At 54.0% G+C, this 24,989-nt stretch overlaps 1 protein-coding gene across 2 annotated transcripts; it reads right to left on the reverse strand.

Annotated features, from left to right (window-relative positions):
• Positions 1–1,216: 1,216 nt before the first annotated feature.
• Positions 1,217–24,540, reverse strand: CAPN1 (calpain 1). 2 transcript variants are annotated; one of them, XM_077115757.1, is made up of 22 exons: positions 24,478–24,540; positions 23,002–23,269; positions 22,780–22,849; positions 22,378–22,496; positions 20,815–20,948; positions 20,565–20,733; positions 19,644–19,727; positions 19,054–19,139; positions 18,608–18,682; positions 18,321–18,481; positions 7,346–7,524; positions 6,624–6,635; positions 5,799–6,010; positions 5,639–5,678; positions 5,035–5,100; positions 4,886–4,943; positions 4,159–4,223; positions 3,720–3,788; positions 3,531–3,609; positions 2,828–2,944; positions 2,457–2,515; positions 1,217–2,006 (listed from the first exon to the last, which is right to left on the reverse strand). In XM_077115757.1, exons 2-22 carry the CDS (start codon positions 23,266–23,268, stop codon positions 1,980–1,982), a joined length of 2,148 nt encoding a protein of 715 aa, XP_076971872.1. In that variant the 5' UTR covers position 23,269; positions 24,478–24,540; the 3' UTR covers positions 1,217–1,979. The 2 variants fall into 2 exon arrangements, with proteins under 2 accessions (XP_076971872.1, XP_076971871.1); XM_077115756.1 differs by lacking the exon at positions 24,478–24,540 and adding an exon at positions 23,945–24,240.
• Between the last annotated feature and the right edge of the window lie 449 nt (positions 24,541–24,989).

The raw sequence follows: 24,989 nt of genomic DNA on the forward strand, positions 1-24,989 counted from the left end.
ATGGGAGTAAAAGGGGGAAATGCTACATGGTAACAGAGCGAAACTTTTAAAAATGTTAGATAGTAACAGAACAACAACAACAACAAAATCCATGGAACTGCATTACACAAACGGTGAACCCTAAATTAAACCATGGACTATAATTAACAGTACAGTTATAAAAATGTGCATTCTTTCATCAGTTGTAACAAATGTTCTGTCCCATTGCAAGGTGCCAGTAATAGGTTAGTCTGTGGGAATCCTGTATTTTATACACGATGGTTCTGTAGACCCACAATTCCTCTAATCAAACAAACAAAAAGTCCAAATAGGGCAGCCGAGAAGAAGCGCTGGTCTCCCTGGCTCCCCCTCTCATCACCCTCAGAGTCAGGGGTTTTAAGGGAGTAGGGCCCCAAGATCATCCAGACTGGTGGGGTTCCACCCACAAAACCCAGTACAGACAACAGCGAAGGGGGTGCCACTGTGACTGGTGGACGAGGATGGTGGCGGGTCACAATGAGGACGCCAGGGCCCTGCAGCACCCAGTCCCAGGCTCCTATTCAGCTGGAGACAGCCTGTGCTTCAGGACGCCCCAGATCAGCAAAAATGCCCCACCCCAGGGTGGGGGAGGCTCAGAGCAGCCAGCTGCAGCCTCCCCCCATCCTGTCCAGCCTGCCCCCAGCTTTTGCTCGGGAGATGAGTCCTAGTTTTGTGGCTCCCTCTGCCCCCACTTCGCCCACGGCACGTCTTGCCTCCCCTACCCCCACGCTGACCCGCTCTTATCTCTGATAAGAACAGCCAGGATCCTGGAGTTGGCTGGAGCGGCTTATATAAGCTGCAGGTGCCTGGGTCACAGGGTACCCCCCCCCACCAGAGGTGTTTGTGGGGAGCTCCCCAGAGGTCAGGCTTGGGCTAAGTAGGGGTTTGGGTTTCAGCCCCTGGCGGCACTCAGGCCTTGGGCTGTGAAGGGGGCGGGTGGGACCCGGCAGGGCCACCTGGGTCCCCAAATCAGAGCCCTGTCCAGGCCACAGCCTGGGCCCTGGGCCCATGCTCCCTGCCCGCCCTCCCGGCACACAGCCAGCCCCCCACGGGGTGCGAGGTCTCAGCAATGATGGGGAAGGAGTTGGGGTGGCTGGAGCAGGGATGGGGGGCCCTGGGTGTGTCCCCACAGGTCACAGCTTGCTGGCCTCCTCCCCAGCTGCAAGCTTGAGTAAGAAACACGCTCCAGAGACAGATGTGGGGCCTTTTCCCTTTTATTTGGGGATCCTCTGAATGGCAACGGGACCCCCACACCCATGCCCCGGGGCCTCTGACACCCCATGACCATAATCCCATCCCTGAAGAAATCCCCTTTGAAATCCCCAATATAAAAAAAAGGAGGAGGAAGGCAGGGGCGGGGGAGGGGGCAGGTCTGAATACCTTCCAGGGCAGGTGGCCGGGCAGGATTTGGGGGGGCACTGGCTTCTGCACGGAAGGCACAGCTGTCCCCAGCCCCGGGGGAGGCAGCCCCAGCCGGGGGAGGGGGCTCTGTGCTGCCCTGGCGACAGTGGCTGTGCAGGGCTAGTGGTTATGTTTAAAGTCTGTAGGAGACACACAGGGGGGTGGGGCAGAGTGGGGGGGCCGGGGTGCAGCCTCCCAGAGCTGGGCGTGGTGTAAGGGGTGGGGACACACCGGGGTACTGGGGGGCCTGAGGCTGGCAGCTCCCTTGGAGTCAGGCCACCCTGAGGCAGGCACATGCATAAGCTGCCTGCTGGGGGGCTGGGGGGGGAGGGCCGGGGGCCCACTTGAGCCCATGGCCAGTGGAGACGGACGGCAGATGAACGTGGGGGGTGGGGGAAAAGGGGTAGCAGGAAAAGGCTGCCTCGGCTCCGAGGAAGGCACTTGCAGCTGGCGTGGCCCGGCATGGCATGGCGTGGCGTGGCGTGGCGTGGTGTGGCGTGGCGGGAAGGCGTGGTGACCAGGAAGGGAACGGGACACAGCCAGGGGTCCTGAGACTCGCCTCACGCAAACATGGTCAGCTGTAACCACTGCCCGGGAAAGCAGACGGAAGTCAGCGGGTACAGCAGGAGAGGCTGGCTCAGCCTTCTCCAGCTTCCTCTCCACCAGATCCCTTGACCCAGGAGCCATCCACTTTTTGCCTCTCTGAGGGCAGGTGGGAGAGGGTCCCTCGTGTGGAGATGCTTTCTTACCTCCCTACCCCTGGGACACCCGGCTATTGGCTTCCACCAAGGCCTCTGGGGCCTCTGGCCCTCCCTTCCCAGAACCCCCAATCCCCCACCCTACACTCCGAGAAACCACAACCCCCCATCCCACCCTCTGAGAACTCAGAACCCCCCCACCCCGCCCTTCCAGGGCTCGGGTCCCCCCATCCCGTCCTCCTGGGACTTGGATCTTTCTGCCCTGTCCCCCCCAGGGCTCAGGTGGCCTGGCCTAGAAGTTCTGAGGTTCTGCCACAGGTCCAAGGGAGGCCCCCCTACCTTAAACAGGTCAAAGGTCACGACTCCATCCAGATCTGTATCCAGAGTTTTGAAAAACCCTGTGTGTTCGAGAAAAGAAGCCGTGAGGCTGGGAACCAAGTGAGGCATTGACGGCAGGCCCCCCAGCCTCCTGCCCCACCTCCACCCCAAACCTGTGCATAGCACCCCGAGCTCTCTTGCCCACCCCACCCCCCCACGGCACCCCCAGCACTGGGCCTTCAGGTTACATGCTCCGTGGCTGTGGGGGGCCTCCCAGCCCTGCCTGGCCACAACCCCCCCATGCCCTTTCTCTGCACCCTGCTGGCCCAAATCTGCCGGCGGGGCTCCTGTAGGGGCTGGATCTGGGGCCGTGCTGGTGGGGGGACACTCACGGAACATGGTCTCCAGCCGCACCAGGCAGCACACAAAGTTGTCGAAGTCGACCGCCAGGTCGGGCTCCGAGTAGCGGGTGATGATGAGCTCGTACAGCTTCTTGTTTAGCTTGAAGCCTGGCCCAGGGGAGTGGCGTGAGGGCCGGGGAGGCCCAGCCCCTGTCCCTGGGTGGGGGCAGGGGGCAGGAGACCCAGAGCCTTCCCTTGTCCCAGGAAGGCCCCACTGCCTGGGGCCACGAACAGCTCCTGGGCAGGGCTAGGAGTGGGGAGAGGCTGGCCCCGAGTTCCAGTCCCAGAGGGACCGCCAGAGGCCTGAGCATTGGGTGCCAATCAGAGAGGGCCCAGGGCTCCAGTTTAGTGTGTGCAGAGTGCCCCGGCCTTCTCCTGAAATGGACCTGGCTCACCAGACTCTCTCTCAACAAAGGCTCTGGAGCCTGGCTTCGGCCCCTCGCTGGCTGTGTGGCCTGAGCTGGTCACCTCCCTTCTCTGAGCTGACTTTTCTCACATGCACAGTGGGGACAAGAAAAGAACCTGCCCTCTCCAGGTTGCAACAAGGCAGGAGGGAAAGAACGCTGGGGGAAGCATGCGGGGTGCTTGGGCTTACGATCGGGGACTAAAGGCCAAAGCGTCAGGCCTGGGACCCCTTCCCGCCACCCCCACCCAGGGCCCGGGCACAGGGCAGCAGCCACCCCTCAGGCCTCACCTGCAGACTCGATGGCCATCCGCATCTCGTAGGCGCTCATGCTGCCGGACTTGTCCAGGTCGAACTTACGGAAGATGGTCTGGGGGTGGGGACAGGGAGTGAGAGCCGGACAGAAGCTTCGGGCACTTCCTGACCCCCCCACCCCAGGCTGCTGAGGGGTGAGGCTGGAAAGGGGGGAGGTCCACCCACCAGGTAATTCCGGATGCGGTTCCAGAGGATGTTGAACTCCACCAGGCCCAGCTTTCCATTGCCGTCGCGCTGGGGGTGCCCCGTTAAGAAGGAAATGCCACTGCTGAGAGCAGGAGTGGGGGTGCAAATGGGCAGTGGGGAGGGAGGGAGCTGCCACAGTTTGGAAAGCAGACGACTCAGGGGGGAGGGGAGAAGCAGGGTGGGCTGGAGCAGGGTGCAGAAAGAGCTCGAGCCTTAGGGTCCCTCGGAGACCCCACCCCTGCTCTATCTTTCACTTGACGCAAGGCCGGTGCCTCAGTTTCCCCCTCCCGGGGATGCATCTCAACCTGGAGCACAGAGGCATCTGCACCCCACAAAGGCCTGGTGCATTTCTCTGGGGTGCTCAGCCAGTCCCCCCCCCCCCCAAGGCCCCCCACCGAGCCCCACTCGGGCAGGATACGTCCATGAGGTTCACCATGCTACGGCAGGACTCCAGGCTGAAGCCCTTGGTCCGCAGATCTTTGTCTGCAAAGCAAAACCAGTTCGTACAACTCAGCGGGCAGGCCTCCTCCTGTGCCTGAACGGGCTGGGGGCACGGGGTGGGCCCGGGAGCAGGGAGGGCAAGGGCGGACAGAGGAAGTGTGCTGCAATTCTCTGTCATCAGAAAATGGTTTAAAGTGTCTCCGCCTTCAAGCCTGTGTCCCCAGACTTGCAGAGTCCCAGGCAAATGAGACACATGCTGAAGAAGTGAAGGGAGTGGGGTGAGAGGCCAGAGGGGACAGTCGGCAGGGCAGGGACGCAGGGTCCAGCTGGCTATGTGGAGCCAAGGCCTGGAGGGAGAGGAGGGCTGAGGTCCAGAAGCTTCCTGTGTGCATGCTGGGAAAGGAGGCCTGCCCAATTCGTCTCCCCAGGCTGTGCAGCCTGGCCTGGGCATGCGTGTCCGGTAGGAAGGGGTGCCATCAGGTGGCCAGGCTGTGGGCCTGGGGTCTGCACCGCCCAGAGGGGCACCGGGCTTCCAAGCACACAAAGGCACAGAGCTCAGGCGCAGAGAGCAGGTTTCAGGTCGGGTAAGTGTAAGGGGCACAGTGGCCGGAGCTCGCGGTGGGAACAGAGGGCTGGATTCTAGCGCTTGGGGGAAACAGGGCATGGGATGTAGGCTGCAGCACAGCCACGTGGGGGACGCTCACGTTTGCTGATAATCCTGTTGAGGATGGTCCGTAGCTCCTTGACGCTGATCTCGAGGTCCTGGGGAAAGAGAAGGGTCGGGTGGGCGGCGCCTGCCGTCGTGGGCAGGGGGCTGCCCCATCGGTGCTTCCCAGCCCCTGCTCCGACCTACCTCCCCTGCCAGCTGCCTGAAGAGGGCCTTGAAGTTCTCATCGATCTCCTCTTCTGAGAGCACTTGCTGGACCGGGAAGAATGGAGAGCAGGTAAGGGGCGCTCCAGCTGTGCAGCATGAGCAGCCGAAAGTGGGGCTGGGAGCACTCACTGGCTACACATCCCCTCCCCTATCTGAACCTCATTCCTCCAATCTGTAAAAGGGGGATCTTGTCCCACCCCCAGGACACTGGTGCCCTAAATGAGGAGATGCAGTTGAGCTTAGCAATGAGGGTGAGGGGCTGGATCCTTGCTGTGTGACCTTGGGCAAGTTCCTTGACCCTTCTGGGCTTTAGTTTCCCCTTCTTTAGAGGGATATATGAGGTGAACACCCCAAGAGGGCTGACATTGGGAGGAAATGGGGTGTCCTGGGTCCAAGGCTTAGCACACACGTGGCCCCACAAATGCTCAGGGGCCGCGTCACTGCAACCAGAAGCCTCCATAAACCAAGCCGGGCCGGGCAGTGGAGGATTCGATCACTCCTGCCGTGAGGGGCTCTGGCCAGCCAAGGAGGACACCCAGGTCCCCCCCCACAACTCCCCGGGGGCCCGGGAGTGGGCACACACCTCGTCAGGGAGGTTGGCCTGGATCTGGTCATCCAGCTCCCTGCAGAGAGTGGGCAGAAGGAAGGACCAGTCAGTGGGGGTGGGGGGTGGGGGTGGGGTACTCCTGGGACCTGGATTGGGGGGCAGGGGGGAAAGGGGGAGGCACCAGGGCGCGACTCACTGGGTCCCAGCGCTCTTCTCCGAGAAGAAGCGCAGCACGAAGTCGCCCTCCTTGTTGGGCTCGAAGGTGGACGGCACCACCACATACTCCCCGGGCGGCAGGCGGAAGCGGGTGCTGACCTCCCGCAGGTTGATGAACTGCTCCGAGCGCGCCCGGGACGCGTTGGCCAGGAAGAAGTCGCGCTTCAGGTGCACGGCCGGCTGGCCCACCAGCTGGCAGGGGCAGGGGGGGCGGGGGGAGTGGCCGCTCAGTCCACCCTCCTGAGCCGCCCCCATTAGCCCCCATTCCCGGGCCCCAAGCCCTGGTCAAGGGCTCTGGAGAGCCGGGTCAGGGCTCAGCCACCCACAGAAGCCTCAGTTTCCACATTTGTAAAATGGGGGTAGCACCAGCCCCACCTGCGGCGGGGACTCTAGGGACGGCTGGGGCACGACAGCCCCATGCAGTGGGGCAGTCGCCCCCATTTTACAGACATGGACACTGAGGCTGAGAGCATAAGTGACTTGCTCAAGGCTGCAAACTCACCTGCCTCATGCCCTGCTCCTGCCCAAGACGCCCAGAGTGGGACTCACTCCGAGGGAGAGCAAGCTAGAGCAGGCCCCTGGGTGCACGATGGGTGCTTCCAGTCCAGCTACCCTGTTTTGACCCTCAGGGGGGCAATGCCTGCTCCACCCATTGCACAGACAGTCAGGGGCAGAGGGCATTCTGCGAGCTCTGCACGTGGGCATCTGCCTCGGTCCCGCACCCCTCTGGACTGTGAGTGTGGCACCATCAGGCAGGGTGCACTCAGGGATGTGTAAATCCAGGTGAGGTGGGTACCACACTTACCTGCGGAGGAATCTGCAAGAGAGAAGGAGGAAATTAGAAATGTGTGCTTGTCCCACGGTGCTGGGGCAGGGGACGGGTCATGCGGCAGGGGTCCCAAGTTTTGAGAGACAGATCCTGTCCTCACGCCAGAGAGGGTCCCCAGGGCCCCAGAAAGGAAAGCCAGGCAGAGCTGACGGTGTGCAGCTGGGGGCTGGGGGCTCCCCTGTCTTGGAAGCACACTGCATGGTTGGGCAGCCTCAGGGCAAGTCAGGAGTCACAAGTACAGAGCCACCAGCCCAACCTGGCAGGGCCTCGGCTTACATGCCTCCAGGATAGGGAGCTCACTCCTCCTACAGGGCAGCCCACTTGCCCACTCTTTTCTGAAGCTGAGCCCGAGTCTGGCCCCCAGAAGCTGCCTCCCAGGTGTCGGGCTCAGCCAGTTCCCTCTCCCGGAGGGCATCTGTCTAGCCTCTGAGGGTGAGGGCAAATCCCAGAATCCTCTTTTCCTAGCCAAACGCCTTCCTCTCCTTCCACCCCGCTGCAGGAGAGGACTCTTAGGTGTCTGCCCACACCATAGCCAGCAGAGAGCCCGAGAAGGTGTCTCTCTCTAAGCAGGGACCAGGGATGGGTCTGCAGGTGGGGTGGTGGCGGCGAGCTCTGGCGCCCCCTGGTGGAAGCTCGGGGTGGGGGAGGGGTTGCAGGAAGCCGGTTTCCTAGAGGGTCCCTGGGCTACCCGGGCTCACCTCGTAGACTGCAAAGCCGATGGTCTCCATGTCCCGGCCGAAGCGGCGCTCGCGGCGGCGGTGCTTCTGCATGAGGGCCAGCACGAAGCTGCAGCCTGACTCACGACCCCCATAGTCATCGTCTGGGTCGTCCACCTCGTCCAGTCGGATCTTGAACTGGGGGTTCACCCAGAAGGTGGCTGCGGGAGGCAGGAAGGTGGGGATCAGGGGCAGGACAGAGCAGCCCCCCACCCTGAGCCTCCCCAACACATCCACCCAACCTTTCAACGGGTATTACCCACTGGATGCCACGTGGTCCCTGCCCACATGGGGTTCAGATTCCACCCGGGGGGAGGGGTGAAGGAGGAGCAAGTCCATTAAGTTAATTAAACAAACTAGAGTCGGTCCAGGAAGGCACCTTGAGGAGGTGAGACTGGAGCTGAGACCTGAAGGTGCAGCCCTGGGAAGCCAAGAGGGAAGCAGAGCGGAGGGAGGAAGAGCCCTGCAAGTGTCTAAGGAGATGCAAAGGCCAGGGAGCAGGCGGGACCCACGGAGCCTTCTGGGTGGCAAGGAACACGGATTGAACCAAAGAGCCAAAGGAGCCTCCGACAGGGAGGGACAGGATGGGTCCTTTAGAAGGTGGCCCTGGCTGCTGAGCACAGAAGGGCTTAGAAGATGGCAAGGATGCACGCAGGGATCCGATAAGAGGGCGCAGAGGGCGGCGAGAGATGACAGGGGACTTCTGTTTCAGACAGTTTGGTGATTTCGCTGCCTGGACAACCCACTGGACTAAACAACCAAATGCTGGATAGAATATTTTCAAATGCACCACTAAGTCACAGCACCCAGCCCTACCACCGCCACCGCCACAAAGACTGATAACAATACATGTTGGCGAGGATGTGGAGAAACTGGCATTCTTGCACACTGGGAATGAGGGTGGGACTCTAAAGTGTTGCAGAATTGGTCTGGCAGCTCCTCCAAGGGCTAAATACAGAGTCACCATATGACTCAGCAATCCTATTCCTAAGTATAGATCCAAGAGAATTGAAAATAAACATCCACCCAAAGAGTTGCACACAAATGTTCCTAGCAGCATTATTCATAACAGCCAGAGTAGAAACAACCCAACTATCCATCAGCTAATGAATGGGTAAACAAAATGTGGTAAATCCACACCATGGAACGTTATTTGGCAATAAAAAGAAATGAAGCTCGTCACAGCATGCTAAGTAAAGGAAGCCATACACAAACGAATGACATATAGTATGATTCCATTTATATGGCATGTCCCGAACAGGTAAGACCACAGAAACAGAAAGTAGATTAGTGGATGCCTGGGGATAAGTGGGATGGGAGGATTGGAGAGGTGACAGCTAAGGGGGCAAGGGCTCCTTCTTGGGGTAATAAGAATGCTCTAAAATTGATGTAGTGCTGGATTTGCAGCTGTGTGAATAGACTAACAGCTACTGAACTGTATACTTTAAATGGGTGAATCCTATGGTATGTGAATTATATCTCAATACAAATGCTTTCACAAAATGAAACTAGGAGCTCTGCAAGGTCAGTAATGCCAGAGGGCTTCTGTCTACCCCTGGAGACCCTAAGCACTGGGCATAGAGGGCAAGAGATAAAACCCAGGACCTGCCCAAAGTGGAAAATCCAATCAACATCTACAATAAAACGGGGGGCGGGGGGGGGTCAGGGGAACACCAGATGTACAAGTGTAAAAGAGAAATAAGCCCCAGCGGGAGGAAGAAAAAAAAATACTCCTGAGAATTTATAACTACAAGCCAGCCTTCACATGGCTATGCAGTTTTAATTCATGCAACTGTATGAATTAAAGGTCAAGGAAATCTTAAGCAGAGAATGTATTTTTCTAAGAACCCTGGGCTAGTAGCAGCCCCAGGTAAGTGGCAGAAATAGAGGCAAATCTTCTCTGAAGGAACTTAACTTCATCTCAGGATTTAAAGAACTCCCAAAGATGAACTTTTGTTATATATATAAATTTCTAAGAGGCACACACACACACACAAACTAGGAAAGCTAACAAACGAGTTCAGCAAGGCTGCAGGACACAAGAGCAATATAAAATAATCAACTGTGTTTCTATACACCAGGACCAAACAATCTGAAAATGAAATTAAGAAAATTCCATTTACAACAGCATCAAAAAGAATAAAATAGTAATGAACTTAACAAAACAAGTGCACTGAAAAAATAAAAAGCGTTGAAAAAAATGAAAGATGACCTAAGTAAATGGAAAGACATCCCACGTTCATGGATTAAAATATTTACCATTGTTAATATAACACCATCCAAAGCATCCTGCAGATTCAATACAATCCTTATCAAAATGCCAGCTGGCTTTTCATAGAAATTGACAAGTTGATCCTAAACTTCATATGGAAATAGAAGCGCTCAAGAATAACCCAAACAATCTTGAAACAAATCTAAACAAAAAATCCGCCAAAGTTGGAGGACTCACATCCTGAATTCAAAACTTACTATGAAGCTATGGTAATCAAAACTGTGTGGTACCTGCATAAGGATATACATCTAGATCAATGGAAAAGAACTGAGAGATTGGAAATAAACTCACCTGATTATGGTCAACTTATTTTCAACAAGAGTGCCAAGACCACTCCATGGGGAAAAGAGCAATCTTTTTAGCAAATGGTGGTGGGACAACTGGATACCCACATGCAAAAGAATGAGGTTGGAGATCTACCTTCAACCATATACAAAATTTAACTCACTCTGAGTCACAGGCTTAAATGGGGGAGCTATAACTATAAAACTCATAGATGAAAATATAGTTCTGAGTCATCATGAATTTAGATTCAGAATGTTTTTTTAAATATGACACCCAAAGCACAATTTACCAAAGAAAACAACAGAGAAAGCAGACATCATTAAAATTTAAAACCTTTGTGTATCAAAGGTCACTGTCAAGAAAGTGAAGACAATCCATAGAAAGAAAGAAAATATTTGCAAATCACATACCTAGAAAGAATACATATGAGCCTATACAAAGAACTGGCAATTCGGCAATAAAAAAGACAAATAACCCAATTTTATTTAAAATGGGCAAATGATTTCAATAGACATTTCTCCAATTAAGGTATACAAATGGTCAATGAGCACATGAAAAGATGCTCAACATCATTAGTCATGAGGGAAATGCAAATTAAAACTATGAGATAGCACTTCATGTCCACTGAGATGGCTATAATCCAAAAGACAGACAATGTTAGCAAGGATGGAGAGAAATTGCAACCTTCATACACTGCTGCTAAGGATATAAAATGGTGCAACCACTTGGAAAAAACTGTTTGGCAGTTCCTCAAAACTTAAAAAGCTATCATATTCAGTGAGTGGAAAATTGCTGAGAACGGGGAGAAATTCAACCTCCCCAAGTTGAATTCTTGATAGTCTCACAAGCAGTGTGGACAACCAAAGCTATAGGCTGAGCCCCCAGTCTTGGGGTTTGTTCATATGAAACTTAATCCCACAAAGGATAGGTCAAGTCTACTTAAAATTAGGCCTAAGAGTCACCCCCAAGAGAACCTCTTTTGTTGCTCAGATGTGGCCTCTCTCTCCAGCCAACACAACAAGCAAACTCACCACCCTCCCCCTGTCTACATGGGACATGACTCCCAGGGGTGTGGACCTTCCTGGCAACGTGGGACAGAAATCCTGGAATGAGCTGGGACTCAGCATCAAGGGATTGAGAAAACCTTCTCGACCAAAAGGGGGAAGAGGGAAATGAGACAAAATAAAGTGTCAATTGCTGAGAGATTCCAAACAGAGTCTAGAGGTTATCCTGGAGGTTATTCTTATGCATTAAATAGATCACCACCTTGTTGGTCAAGATGTAATGGAGAGGCTGGAGGGAACTGCCTGAAAATGTGGAGCTGTGTTCCAGTAGCCATGTTTGTTGAAGATGATTGTATAATGATATAGCTTTCACAATGTGACTGTGTGATTGTGAAAACCTTGTGTCTGATGCTCCTTTTATCTACCTTATCAACAGACAAGTAAAGCATATGGAATAAAAACAAATAATAGGGGGAACAAAAGTTAAAATAAATTTAGAGTGAAATACTGGTGATCGGTGAGGGGGAGGGGGGAGGGATATGGTATGTATGAATTTTTTGTTTTCTTTTTATTTCTTTTTCTGAATAGACGCGAGTGTTCCAAGAAATGATCATGATGATGAATATGCAACTATGTGAGGATATTGTGAATTATTGATTACATATGTAGAACAGAATGATCATGAGTTAAGATGTTTGTGTTTGTTGCTATATATGTTTTTAAAAATCTAAAAGTTAAAAAAAAAGCCCAAGAAGAGAAAACCTGAATAGTCCAATAACCATCAAAGATATTCAACATCAAAAGTTAATCTTCACACAAACCAAAGAGCAGACCTGAAAGCTTTACAGACAAGTTCTACCAAACATTCCAGAAACAAATTATTCCCACAAAATCTTCTAGGAAAAAGAGAAGACATATCCCCATTCACTTAATAAGACAAAAAAGAGTATCAATCTCAAAACTGGATAAGGTCAGCATGAGAAAGAAAATTACAAGTAAATCTCACAAACCTAGATGTAAAACTGTTATATAAAAAAGTTATGGAACTCCTCAAAATTAAACACTTTTGTGCATCAAAGAACTTCATCAAGAAAGTAGAAAGACAGCCTACACAATGGGAGATGATATTTGGAAATGACATATCAGATAAAGGTCTAGTATCCAGAATTTATAAAGAGATTGTTCAACTCAACAACAAAAAGACAGCCAACCCAATTACAAAATGGGAAAAAGACTTGAACAGACACCTCTCAGAAGAGGAAATACAAATGGCCAAAAAGCACATGAAGAGATGCTCAATGTCCCTGGCCATTAGAGAAATGCAAATCAAAACCACAATGAGATATCATCTCACACCCACCAGAATGGCCATTATCAACAAAACAGAAAATGACAAGTGCTGGAGAGGATGCGGAGAAAGAGGCACACTTATCCACTGTTGGTGGGAATGTCAAATGGTGCAACCACTGTGGAAGGCAGTTTGGCGGTTCCTCAAAAAGCTGAATATAGAATTGCCATACGACCCAGCAATACCATTGCTGGGAATCTACTCAAAGGAATTAAGGGCAAAAACTCAAACGGACATTTGCACACCAATGTTTATAGCAGCGTTATTTACAATTGCAAAGAGATGGAAACAGCCAAAATGTCCATCAACAGATGAGTGGCTAAACAAACTGTGGTATATACATACGATGGAATATTATGCAGCTTTAAGACAGGATAAACTTATGAAGCATGTAATAACATGGATGGACCTAGAGAACATTATGCTGAGTGAGTCTAGCCAAAAACTAAAAGACAAATACTGTAAGGTCCCACTGATGTGAACCGACATTCGAGAATAAACTTGGAATATGTCATTGGTAACAGAGTCCAGCAGGAGTTAGAAACAGGGTAAGATAATGGGTAATTGGAGCTGAAGGGATACAGACTGTGCAACAGGACTAGATCCAAAAACTCAAAAATGGACAGCACAATAATACCTAATTGTAAAGTAATCATGTTAAAACACTGAATGAAGCTGCATCCGAGCTATACGTTTTTGTTTTGTTTTGTTTTGTTTTTACTATTATTACTTTTATTTTTTTCTTATATTAACATTCTATATCTTTTTCGGTTGCGTTGCTAGTTCCTCTAAACCGATGCAAATGTACTAAGAAACGATGATCATGCATCTATGTGATGATGTTAAGAATTACTGATTGCATATGTAGAATGGTATGATTTCTAAATGTTGGGTTAATTTCTTTTTTTCCGTTAATTAATTTTAAAAAATCTAAAAAAAAAAAGTTATGTATATAACTTTTTAATATAAAAAAGTGGCTCAGCAGGCAGAGTTCTCGCCTGCCATGCCAGAGACCTGGATTCGGTTCCTGGTGCCTGCCCATGAAAAAAAAAAGGTTATGTCATCTTTATGCCCAAAGCACACGCAACAAAAGGAAAAATACAGATAAAGGGCACTTCATTAAAATTAAAAATTTTGTGCCTCAAGGGACTTTATCACAAACCTAGATGTAAAACTGTTATATAAAAAAGTTATATTCTAAAAGAAATGTTCTAAAAGCAATCAAAGGGTTGTATGCACAACTATGTGATGACACAGTGAGCCAGTGATCGTACACTTTGGATGGTTTGTATGGGGTGTGAATATATCTCAATAAAACTGCATTTAAAAAAAAGGACTTTCTCATATAAGTAAAATGATTACCTACACGATGGGTGAAAATATTTCGAAACCACATATCCAACAGGGGTTTAATACCCAGAACATCTAAGAAGTCCTTCAACTCAACAACAAAAAAATAAGCAACCCAATTAAAAAATAGACAAAAGACTTGAATAGATATTTCTCCAAAGATAGATAAATGGTCAAAAAGCACAAGAAAAGATGTTTAATATCATTAACCACTGAGGAAATGCAAATCAAAACCACAGTAAAATACCATTTTACACCCACTAGAATGGCTACTATATATAAAAAACAAAACAAAACAAAATCACAAGAATCTTGGAGAAGTTGTGGAGAAATAGGACACTCAGTCATTGCTGGCGGGAATGTAAAATGGCGCAGCCATTGGGGAAAACAGTTTGGCAGATCCTCAGAAAGTTAAGTATAGAATTATCACATGACCCAGCAGTCCCACTTTTAGGTATATACCCAAAGAGTTGAAAGCAGGGACTCAAACAGATATTTGCACACTGATGTTCATAGGGGCGTTATTCACAATCGCCCAAATATGGATACAACAAAGTGTCCATCGACTGATGAACAGATAAACAAAATGTGGTATATACACAGGGTGGAATACTATTCAGCCATAAAAAAGGAACAAAGACCTGATCCATGTGACAACATGGGTGAACCTCACAGACAGCATGCTTAGTGAAATAAGGCAGACACAAAAGGATAAATATTGTATGATCTCACTGATATCAAATCATCAGAATAATTCTAGATTAAACCCATAATCTAGAATATGGGTTATATAGGCTCGGGTGGAGGTAGGGAATAGAAAGTTCAGGTTTAAAATGGACAGAGTTTCTATTTGGGATGATGGGAAAGTTTTGTTAATAGATGGTGGTGAAAGTAATTAGGAGCAATGAATTACAGATTTGAATGTGGTTAAAGGGGGAAATTTTAGGTTATATATACATGTTACTAGAGTAAAAATGTTTTTTAAAATTCATAGCACAGCACCACACAAACAGCGAGCTCCTAAATTGAACCATGGACTATAGCTAACAGTACAATTTTAAAAATAGGCTCTCATCAATTGCAACAAACACAGCACACCAATGCAATATTTTAATAATAGGCTAATATACAGGAATCCTGTATTTTTTGCATGGTTGTTCTGTAAACCCACAAATTCTCAAACAAATAAAAATAAATAGGTACATCATGCCTGGGTTGTTTTTATGCCAGGAACATAAATTGATAAATGTAACTTACCATGTTAACAGATAAAAGAATAAATGTATATTATCATCAACAATAAACACATCAAGTTTAATAATATTAACCTCGATCTGATAAAAGGCAAAACCTATAGTAAAAAGGTTTAGTGGGGAAACGTACAGTGAATATTTAGTAGTGAAATGTTGAAATTTTTCCCTTTCAGAGAGAAGGTAGGTAGGTAACATGAGAGATGACTCCCAGGGATGAATCTGACCCTGGCACAGTGGGATCAACAATTCCACCCTGACCAAAAGGAGGAAAAGAGGTATAACTATAAAATATGTGTGGCAGAGAGAGTTCAAATAGAGTTGAGAGGCTACTCTGGAGATTGTTCTTACACAAGCTTTGGTTAGACCTTGCTACCTGTCATAACCTGCCAACCCCCAACCAGGACCATTCCAGCCAATCCTAAAGAACACCTAGGGCAATAAATAAAATTCTGCAGAGGTTCCATGCACTAGAGCAACTTTTCAGAAACTAACAACCTTCAGGTGGGTCCCTGGTCCAGCTAAGTCCCGAAAGCTAGAGGGCCCAGCCTCTCCAGAACATCAGATATTTCCATCTCCTTACCCCAAATTAGTGCAGACCCTTCCAGTATGAGAAATTTACAAATGCCATAGCTCAAAACACCCCTAAAGAGAGAAAAGGATAAATCAAAAGTGATGGTGGAGTTATACGGTGAAGATAGGATTTAACAAATGAATATGAATGCTGAATCATTAAATTGATTATCTCTTTTAGTCTCCAGTATGTTAGAGCAGCTAGAAGTAAAAACCTAAAATTGTGGAATTGTAACCCATGTCAAACTCTGAAATATGTTCTACAACTAATTGGGGTGCTGTGCTTGGAAATGTAGTTTTTTTTTTTTGGTATATATGTTATTTTTCATAAAAAAGTTGATTGTGATGATAAAAAAAAATCTAAGCTTTCTAGCCTCCTATATTCTGGAGCAGCTAGAAGGAAAAATCTGAGTGGATCATTTGGTAGCCCATGACAAACTCTGGGATCTGTCCTGTAACTACTCGTTGAAAAGTGCTTCGAAAACTATTGCTTTTTTCTTTCTTTGCTTTGCATAATGTTATACTATACAATGAAAAAGTTTAAAAAATTAAAAAAAAAAAAGAGAGAGAAGCTAGGTAAGCAGGCCTTCATAGCTGCTACTACTGAAACCCTGCAGTCCTAACTAGCATATTAAACAGGAAAGAGAAATAAAAGCTGTAAGAATTGAAAAAGAAACAAATTTGCCATCAATGCCAGATGGTATATATTCAATGCAGAAAATCAAAAAGCATCTACAGATTAATTAGTATAATTAATTAGCAAGTTTGCTTGCTACAAAATAATTTTTAAAAGTCAACCATGTGTTACTGTATCAGCAACTACTACATGGAAAATGTAATTTAAAAAGTGATACCACAACAGCAACAAAATGATTAGAATACCTAGGACAAATCTGAAAAGACATGTAAGCCCTTTATGAAGAAAATTAGAAAATTTTATCAGATGACATTCGAGAAGACCAAAATAAATGGAGAGAGAAACCATATTCTTGGTTAAAAAGGCTCAAAATTATAAAGCTATCAATTCTCCCCAAATTGATCTATAGAGTCAATGCAATTCCAAATAAAAAATCTCAAATCTTTTTTTTTTATAACATGGGAAGATGACCCTAAATCTCAATTGAAAAAAAAAAAACAAAGAGTCAAGAATAGCCAAGAGACTACTGAAGAAGGAATTCACTCTCCCCAATAGCAGGACATCTTAGAAATCTAGACCAATTAAATCAATGTGCTTGGTGACTGAGGGACAGCCAGACAGAGGGACAGAATGGCAAACCCAGACACAGACCCACACATATATGAGAACTAGATTATATAAGAGCTGGTCAGCAAGTAAAGGAGGGACTTCTCAATAAACAGCATAGGGAAAACTGATGATATGTTTGAGGGGAATAATGAAGTCGGATTCCCATAAGAGAGAAGAATGCTTCAAAACAGAGGGCAAGGAGGCACGCTGAGAACTATTGGAGGGTGAGAACCGGAAAACACAGCAGTGGTATACAGCAGAGGAGAAACTGTTGGTAACCTTCAAACAGCTGCTTGGGCAGTGTGGTGTTAATGGAAGCTGGACAGCAGTGAGTTAAAAAAACGAACTGGAAGTTCATTTGAAGTTTGTAGCTAATGAAAAATTTTGCTTTGAAGGTAAGCAGAGAAATGAGTGGGTGAGTGAGGTCTGTGGCTGTGAATTTGCAGGAGATTCTCCATAATGGGCAGAAGCTGATGGAAGGACCCAACAGCCACACAAGAGTGAGCGGTGACAGATGGAAGAGCCCATTGCTTTAAGAGGGAGTGAGAACGGCACGTAGAGCAGAGGTGGGAGGTCCCCACAAGTATAGACAGTTCTGCCTTCTGTCTTCATTCGTCACAAGTGGGGAGGCAGTGAAGATGGGCACAGGTCCCTCTGGGGCTGGGGGACTTGGAGGTGGGGACATGTAGTTCCACCTGCATTTGATGAAATCCACCTTCTCAATGCAGCACAAAGCCAAGTTCTCAGCTGGACGTACCAGTGGAGGGAGGTTTGATGAGAGACTGGGAACCTTCCTAAACAGTTCAGAGAATTGCCGGACTGTGCAAAGTGCTTATTTGAGGTTTGTGGCTGTGCATTTCCAGAGGAAGCATGGTCTTGGTTATGTGATTTCTCTCCAGCCACGTGCAACATTTCCGGTGCCGGCATGTGGAGGTGGAGAACTGGGTTAGGTTCAATGAGAACTGCGGTTGGTGCCCAGGGAAAAACAACAGAGGGAGAGAAGGGCCAAGAAACCCAGCATGTGCAGGGACAAGATGGAATGATGGGCTCTGACCTGGGTAGGTGAGACATGAAGACAAGGTGAAAGGAGATGGAAGAGTGCAAAGATAACAGGTTCATCAGATGAGATATTTCAATGAGTCAAAAAAAAAAAAAAAAAAGAAAAGAGGACTGTAGAGCAGGGGAGCTGACAGGGTCAAAGGTGGAGGTCAGAGTGGGCTGTTTGGCAAAGGTGGACTCAGATAGGAGCAGCTACTGGGCAAGACCAGCTCCGGTGTGCCCAGGGTGGTGGCTGGAGGGGAGAACCTCAAGGACGGAGAGGCTAGGGTGTAGACATGGATGGGGAACCCAGGGACAGGGGACAGGAGAAGGACTAGGATGGGCGCAAGGAGCAACAGGGAGGTGGCCAGATGGCAACAGAGGGCAAGGGAAGGAGGTCTCTAACCTTTTCCTCTCCCCACTCCCCCGTTACCACTCTGAGCTCTTCAGAATTTACTCTTCTGAATTTACCCATCAAAGCAAATGCGAGGGGTCTGTACGATTGCGTCCCCATCTCACAGGTGAGAACACCCAGGATCTCCCCCACCAGGTCCGTGCCCCGCGCCCCACGCCCGCTGGAGGTGTGGTCACCTGGGTAGTTGCGGCAGCCCCCCGCGGTGCTGCCCCGCCGCCAGGTGCCCTCGTAGAGCGTGGTGTTCCACTTGCGGATGGAGCGGCTCTTGAGCGCATCGGGAGTCAGGTTGCAGATCTCCAGGCGGGTGAACTCGCGCAGGAAGTCCCGGAAGGACATCCTGGGGGGCCGGGAGCCCCGGTGAGTGGTGGTCGGTCTGGGAGGCCGGGTCGGGGGAGGGGATCGGGAGCTGGGGGGTGGGGGGTCAAGGCCACGGAAGGGGCCAGGCTGAGGAGGGACTGCTCACCAGAACTCCCCATCTTCCATCTTGACGCGGAGCTGCTCCCGCTGGTAAGGGTCCACGCTGTTCCACTCCGAGGAGCTGGGGGGACGGGTACCGGGACGGCATTGCCAGGCGCTGGTGGGCGCTGCCCTGCCTGGCCTTGGGGCCCCAGCCTGCCCACCCCAGCCTGAATCCACACCTCCCCACCCCCACCCCAGGCCTGGGGTTTCCTCAAGGTCAAGTTCGGGGTGGGGGAGGCGGTTCTCAGGGCCGGGCGGGATGCCCTGAGGATGCCCCGCGGGCTGGGCACAGGGGCCCCCCTGCCAAGGCAGCCCCGCCCCCAGCTCTGTCCCCAGGCCCAAGCACACGTAGAGGGGCCCCTGTGCTCAGTCCTGAGATGCCAGGGGCACCTAGCAGCCCCCACCCCCACCCCAGACCCCCTGGCCCCCCACCGGCGGTCCCGTACTCACCCATCACTCCAGGCTCCAGTCCACTCCACCTCGCCCCAGGGGTTCCGCATGCGGATCAGACTCACCATCTGGCCCTGGTAGTTCACCTGGGCCCCAGAATTGTCACTGGCCTAGGCCCCTCAACCCCACGCCCACGCGCGCCCCCGGGCCCACGCCTCTCCGGGACCAGCTCCCGCGTCACGGGAGATACACTGTGAAGCCTGCCCCAGAAGCCCGCGAGGGCGGCAGCCTGGCCACATGGGACAGGACGGGATAAGGATCTCAGAATGAGGGTGCCCAGGACATGGGTAAAGGGCTGCAGGGGGAGACAACCCAGCCACGGCCCCGGGCAGACCCCAGTGGGGCCCCTGCTGGCAAGGGGACAGCCACAGCTTCTAAGGGGAGGCGCCCCTGCTCCTGCCCCCCCCCTCCCTCCTGCACCTTCCCCCTCCCTCCTGCCCCCTCCTGCCCCTCCCCCTCTCTCCTGCCCCTCCCCCTGCCCCTCCCCCTCCCTCCTGCCCCCGCCCCTCCCTCCTACACCCTCTCCCTACCTCCTGCCCCTGCCTCCTGCCCCCGCCCCTGCCCTTCCCTCCACCCCTGCCCCGGGGTACCTGCTGGGCGCCCGTCACAGAGTAGGCATGGCCCTTCACCAGCTTCTTGAAGGTGACCGCCTCCATGTCCAGAATGCTGGAGATCTGCGCAAAGATGAGGCTCTGCGGGCGGGGCCGGGCTCCCCGCGACCCAACTGCACCCCCACCCCGGTCAGGAGATGAGCCCTGAGCACTCGTGGTTCTTGGGCATCTCCGCTGACATATCTCAGCCATTGGGGGTCGCCCGCCAGGACCCTGAGCCTGTCTAGTCCACCCCCCACCCCCACATGCACACGCTGCCCCTTGGGGGGCGGAGGGAGGGGGCAGCATGGGCACCCCACTATGCTGTTGGCCAGGGCGGGCAAGACTCTGGAAACACACATATACACCCCCCCATCTATGCACAGCCCCCCCAGAGCCCCTCAGAGGGCCGGGTATGGGGGGGCAGTGTGGTGGGAGACAAGGAGGGGGAAGGGACAGGCTGGACAAGTTTGAGATGGGGAGGGGCTTGGTGGAGGGACTAGAGGACCTCAGAGATGTTGGGGTGGACTCAGGTCAAGGTCAAGGAAAGGAGGACTGGGGATGAGCTGGGGGGATGGAAAGGAAGGGAACGAGGTTGGGAAAGGAGGGGAAGCGAGACTGGGGAAGGATGTGGCCTGAGGCCAGTGTGCTGGCCGATGGATGGGCCCACAGCAAGGAGAGGGGGCTGACAGCAAAGCCCCCACGGGGAAGGGCTGAGGTCTGAGGTTCTGGGGACAGTGGGGAGAGGGAACCGGAATGCCAAGGGGTTGACGCGGTTGGTGGCTGAGCTGGGTGTGGAGTCAACCACAGATCCAGGGTGGAAGGTGGGGGGCCCTGGAGCTAGGGCACGGGGCTGGGGCCAGGGCACAGGACGGGGTGGGGGGAGAGGGTCTGGGGCCAGGGCGCACAGGGTGCACTTACGTCGATGGAGCAGCCCAGCAGGGAGCCCCGCTCGAGCGCCTTGAGGATGATCTGGTAGAGGTCGCTGGGTGCCTTCCGCAGCTCGTACCACTCCGTGACGCCGCCTGTGAAGTCCTCAAAGCCCTCCGAGGTGCTGCCCCCCGACAGGGCCTCGTAGCTGCCATTCACCCTGTGGGCAGCCCCGGGTCAGCAAGGCGGGGCCAGAGCCCTCCCGCGAAGCTAGCCGAGCTGCCCCCGGACCCCCACTCACTTGGCGTAGGCTTTCTCCAGCAGGGCGCTCCAGAACTCATTGCCTTGCGCCGAGTGCACGAACACAAGCTTCCCGTCCTTGATGGGCAGCAGGTCATCCACGACCACGTCCACCCACTCCCCAAACTGCCACAGCTGGAGGAAGAGTGCGCAGTGAGAGCCTGCCTGGGGATGCCACAGACCAGGGCTCCGGCCTCAGCTCAGCCACTGCCAGATGCCGATCCTAACGCCCCTGCCACACGCAGCCTCAGTTTCCCCAACCACAAGAGGGAGTGGCAGTGGGAGGTGAATCAAAGCCTGCACGGGTCTGCCCATAATTTTTTTTTTTTTTTTTTTTTTGCATGGGCAGGCTCCGGGAACGAACCTGGGTCTCTGGCTCGCCAGGTGAGAATTCTTGCCACTGAGCCACCTTTGTATCTCCCTGCCCTTAATTTTTTAAACCAGGTGCCTCCTCAGGAAAGGAGAGGATGGAGGCAGCTAAGGAGAGTTGGGAGGACCTTGAGGCCTGAATTCTTCTCCCACCAGCCCCCTGCCCGACCCTGCTCCCTTGGGTCCTGGGATGGGGGAACACATGTGCAAATTGCGTGAAGAATGAAAATGCGGTTTCCAGCCCCTTTAACCACAAGATCAGTGAGCAGGTTCACCCCCCCCCCCCCAAAAAAATCACAGGGTTTGCCTCAAAGATGCAGGGATGAGTCAGAAGGGGACGGGTTGTCCAGGTGGGAGAAAGGGCCTGTCCAGTCAGGACCCAGGGTACCGAAGGCTGAGGGAAGGGGAGGGGGCGGGAGCTGGAGCAGGTGGAGGGGAGACCCAGGGGCAGGAGGGAAGGAGGGAAGTGGGGGGGCACATCCCTATGAACTGGACAGGTGCAGCCACATGGCTTGAACCTTGGGTCCTGCAGGACCGGTGTGGGTGGTGTGGGACAAGGGGGTCCCACATGAAAAGGAGAGAACACCCAGGAACCCCCAGGACAGGGCTGGGGCCCCCAGGGCAGAGGGTCTGGCCTTTAGGTTGCCAGGGTGTGTCTCTGCCAACCCCAGCTCATTGCAAATTAATTCGCCTGACCTGAAAAATGGGCTCAGGGAGCAAACAAGGTCAGGAAAAGCTGGTTTCAACAGACTTCATCCCAAGTCTTTCTTTTTAGCGGGGCGCAGTCAGAGGCTCGAGTTTGCCAAAGTGAAGGAGGTGCTCAGAGGGGAGACAGCTGCAGGTACTGGTCTGTTTTACCCTCTAGAATGCCCCTTTATTTTTAGATGGGGAAAGTGACGCCCAGGGAAGGAGAAGGATCTGCCCTGCAGGATATACAGCAGAGCTCTTTCTTTCCTTCCAAACACCTTCTCCCCAATACACCCTGGAAACCCGCCAGCAGCAATACCTGCCTGACCGTGTCACACATGACAGACCTGAGACGGCAAAGAGAGGTCAAATACCTTCCAGGGGAGGGGCTGGCCCCCGCAGGGTGTGCCTGCGGCTGCCCTGACCTCGGACAGCAGTGCATCCCTGCATCCCTCCTCGCCAATACTCCCCCACGCCAACGCGCCCTGTACCTGTGCAGGTGCCTCACCTGGAAGTGGAAGATGCCGGCGTAGCCATCCTGGAAGCTCTGGCCATGTGGGACCACCCGGTGCAGTAGGGTGTCGTTGAGGGTGAGGGAGGCAATGGCGGCCAGCAGCCAACAGTCCCCTGGCATGGGAGGGGGCCCACATCAGGTCCACTCCCCGGAGCCTGCTCTGACAGTGCATACAGGTGCCATACTGGGGAACAGGTGGGGCTCCCCAGGTGGTGTGCCCTGGGCTCCCCTCAGCTTACCCAGGAATCTAGGCAAACCAGCCCCAGCCCTGATTGGCAGAGCCTGCCTCGGCTTGCAGGAGGGCGGAGTAGGGGCAGATCCCGCTGCAGGAAGGAACGGGACTAGGGAACTCACAAGACCAAAAAAAAAAAACACCCAGAGTCCCCCGGGGCCTACCCAGTGCTCCCTGGCAGATGTCTGTGCGTGTGGCTCCGTCCACAATGAACTGGGGGTTTGAGAGGAGCTCCTGCGAGAGACCCAGAGTCCTGTCCCTCCTGGAAACCGGCCCCCAGCCACCCCAGACCCCCACGCCCCACCATCCTGTCCCACCTCCTCACCCAAAATTGGGAGGAGGGGGAAGGGGTCGGCCAGCCCCACCCGGGGTGGCCCCTCTCTCACCGTGGGGCGCTTCCACTTGATGCCATAGGTCTTGGAGGAATTGGGGCCCAGGTCTTTGAAGCCCAGACTCTGGGGCGCTGGGGGGAAGGCCTCGTCCCGGAAGAGGGACCCGCTCTGCAGGCACTGCGCCCGCAGCTGCTCATAGTCCTGGCCCATGTACTTGATAGCATTCTCGTGGCGGCCCAGACCCAGCCCCTTGGCCCGCAGCTTCTGCACTTGTGCGGACACCCCCGTGCAGTACACCGGAGTGATGAACTCCTCGGCCATCCTGCGGGACCGATGGCTGGCTCAGAGCCCAGGCCTTCCCTGGGCGAGGACTGGGGTGCCTGCCCCTCTTCACGGCCCCCCACCCCGCCGTTCCTCTCCAAACCTGGGGTTCCCTGGCCACACTGCAGTTCCCCTTGCAGAACCTGAGGGGCTCGCAGTGCCCCCTCCCTCTGCTCCCAGCACCCAGGAGAGCCCCCCTGCCCCGCCCCTGGGTGTCCAGGCCATCACCACCCTGCCCCCCCTCACACTGAATACCCACCACCTCTCCCTTCCCAAACTATAGTCCTGGGCCTGCAGCCTCCCCTCCCCGCCCCCAGGTTGGACAGGGTGGATCCCGTGATAACAGAAGGAACAGAGAAGGCGGGGACCCCAGGGAAGGCCTCTTCCAACCGATTTGCCAATCCCAGACCCAACAAGTTCCCAGCTCTGGGCTGCAGGCTGAGAACAGCGGGCAGACAAGGACCCCGCTCCCCAGGCCCCCCGAGACTGACCGGGCCATCAAGGCGGGCTGGACCCCCAGCCCCTCCTCCTCCAGCCCCGCCCCGGCCCAGCCCCTGGCCACAATGGTGAGCTCAGGCTGGGGCCGCTCCCCAGCACCCGGAGGGTCGCGGCCGCGCCGAGCGGGGGCAGCCCCGGGGCGCCGTGGCCGGGATCAGGGCACCCCGGCCGGCCTTACCTGGGGGCAGGGACGGCTGCTTGGGCAGGGGGTGGGGGGTGGCGGCGGTCCCTGCGGCGGGCTTCCCCGGTGGCTGCTCAGGGCCGGGCCCAACCAGGAAGAGCGCTCCTCCCCGCCCTCCTCGCGCGCCCCTCCGCCCGCCCTCTCTCCTCCTCCGGCGGCTCCGGGGGCTCGGCCCCGCTTCCTCCCCGCCCTCCCTTATCTCTCCCACGCGCTCTCCGACTATCTCTCGGGCCCACGGCGTCTCCCCGCCCCTCGCTCCCTCCGCAGGCCCGGGTCCAGCTCCGCGAGAGGACAAATTAGCCAAAGGCACAGTTGTCCCCGGGGAGGGGCCAGCGCGGGGCCGGGGCCGAGGGCACGGCGGGGGAGGAGGGCGGCTGGGCAGGGCCGCGGGTATTTTTAACCAGGGGCCGCGGCTCGAGTTGCAGGGCCCGGCGGGCGTTCCCGGGCCAGCGCGCCGCGACACGCGGGCCCCCCGGGGGGACCGCCACGGCCTCCCGCCGCCCGCCGCCCCAGCGCGGGGCCGAGATTACCTGGCGCTGCTGCAGCCGCTGGCGGCGGGGCCCGGGCGTGCGGCGAGCGGCGCGGGGACCCGGCCGGACACTCGGCAGCCGCAGCCCCACCCCGCCCGGGCCGCGCCGCACCCCGGCTCCCCGCCCCCACCCTCACCCCGCCCCCCACCCCACCCCCGCGCCCTGGGGCGCAGGCCCGGGGTTGCCGCCGCCGCCGCGCCTCGGCGGCTGCAGGCGGCCGAACCGGGGCTCGCGGCGCGACCTTGGGTAAGTCCCCGCGCCTCTGTGCGCGGGGTCCCCGGTTCCCGCCGCGCGCCGGCTGGCGATGAGCCGCTAGGGGAAGCTGTCGTTCTCCGGCGCGCTGGGGTTTCTTGAATCGGGGAAGTCGGAGTCGCGGCGGGAGGGTGGTCGGGGGGCTTCCCCGCCCACTCCCCCACGCCCTCTGCCCGCCCACCAGGGAGCGCCCACGGGCCGCCTTACCCGGGAGGGGGCGGCGGAGGCTGCGAGCCAGACTGCAGGCGCGCTGAGGACCC

This window comes from Tamandua tetradactyla, chromosome 9 (genome assembly GCF_023851605.1).
Source record: "Tamandua tetradactyla isolate mTamTet1 chromosome 9, mTamTet1.pri, whole genome shotgun sequence".
Classification (NCBI taxonomy): domain Eukaryota; kingdom Metazoa; phylum Chordata; class Mammalia; order Pilosa; family Myrmecophagidae; genus Tamandua; species Tamandua tetradactyla.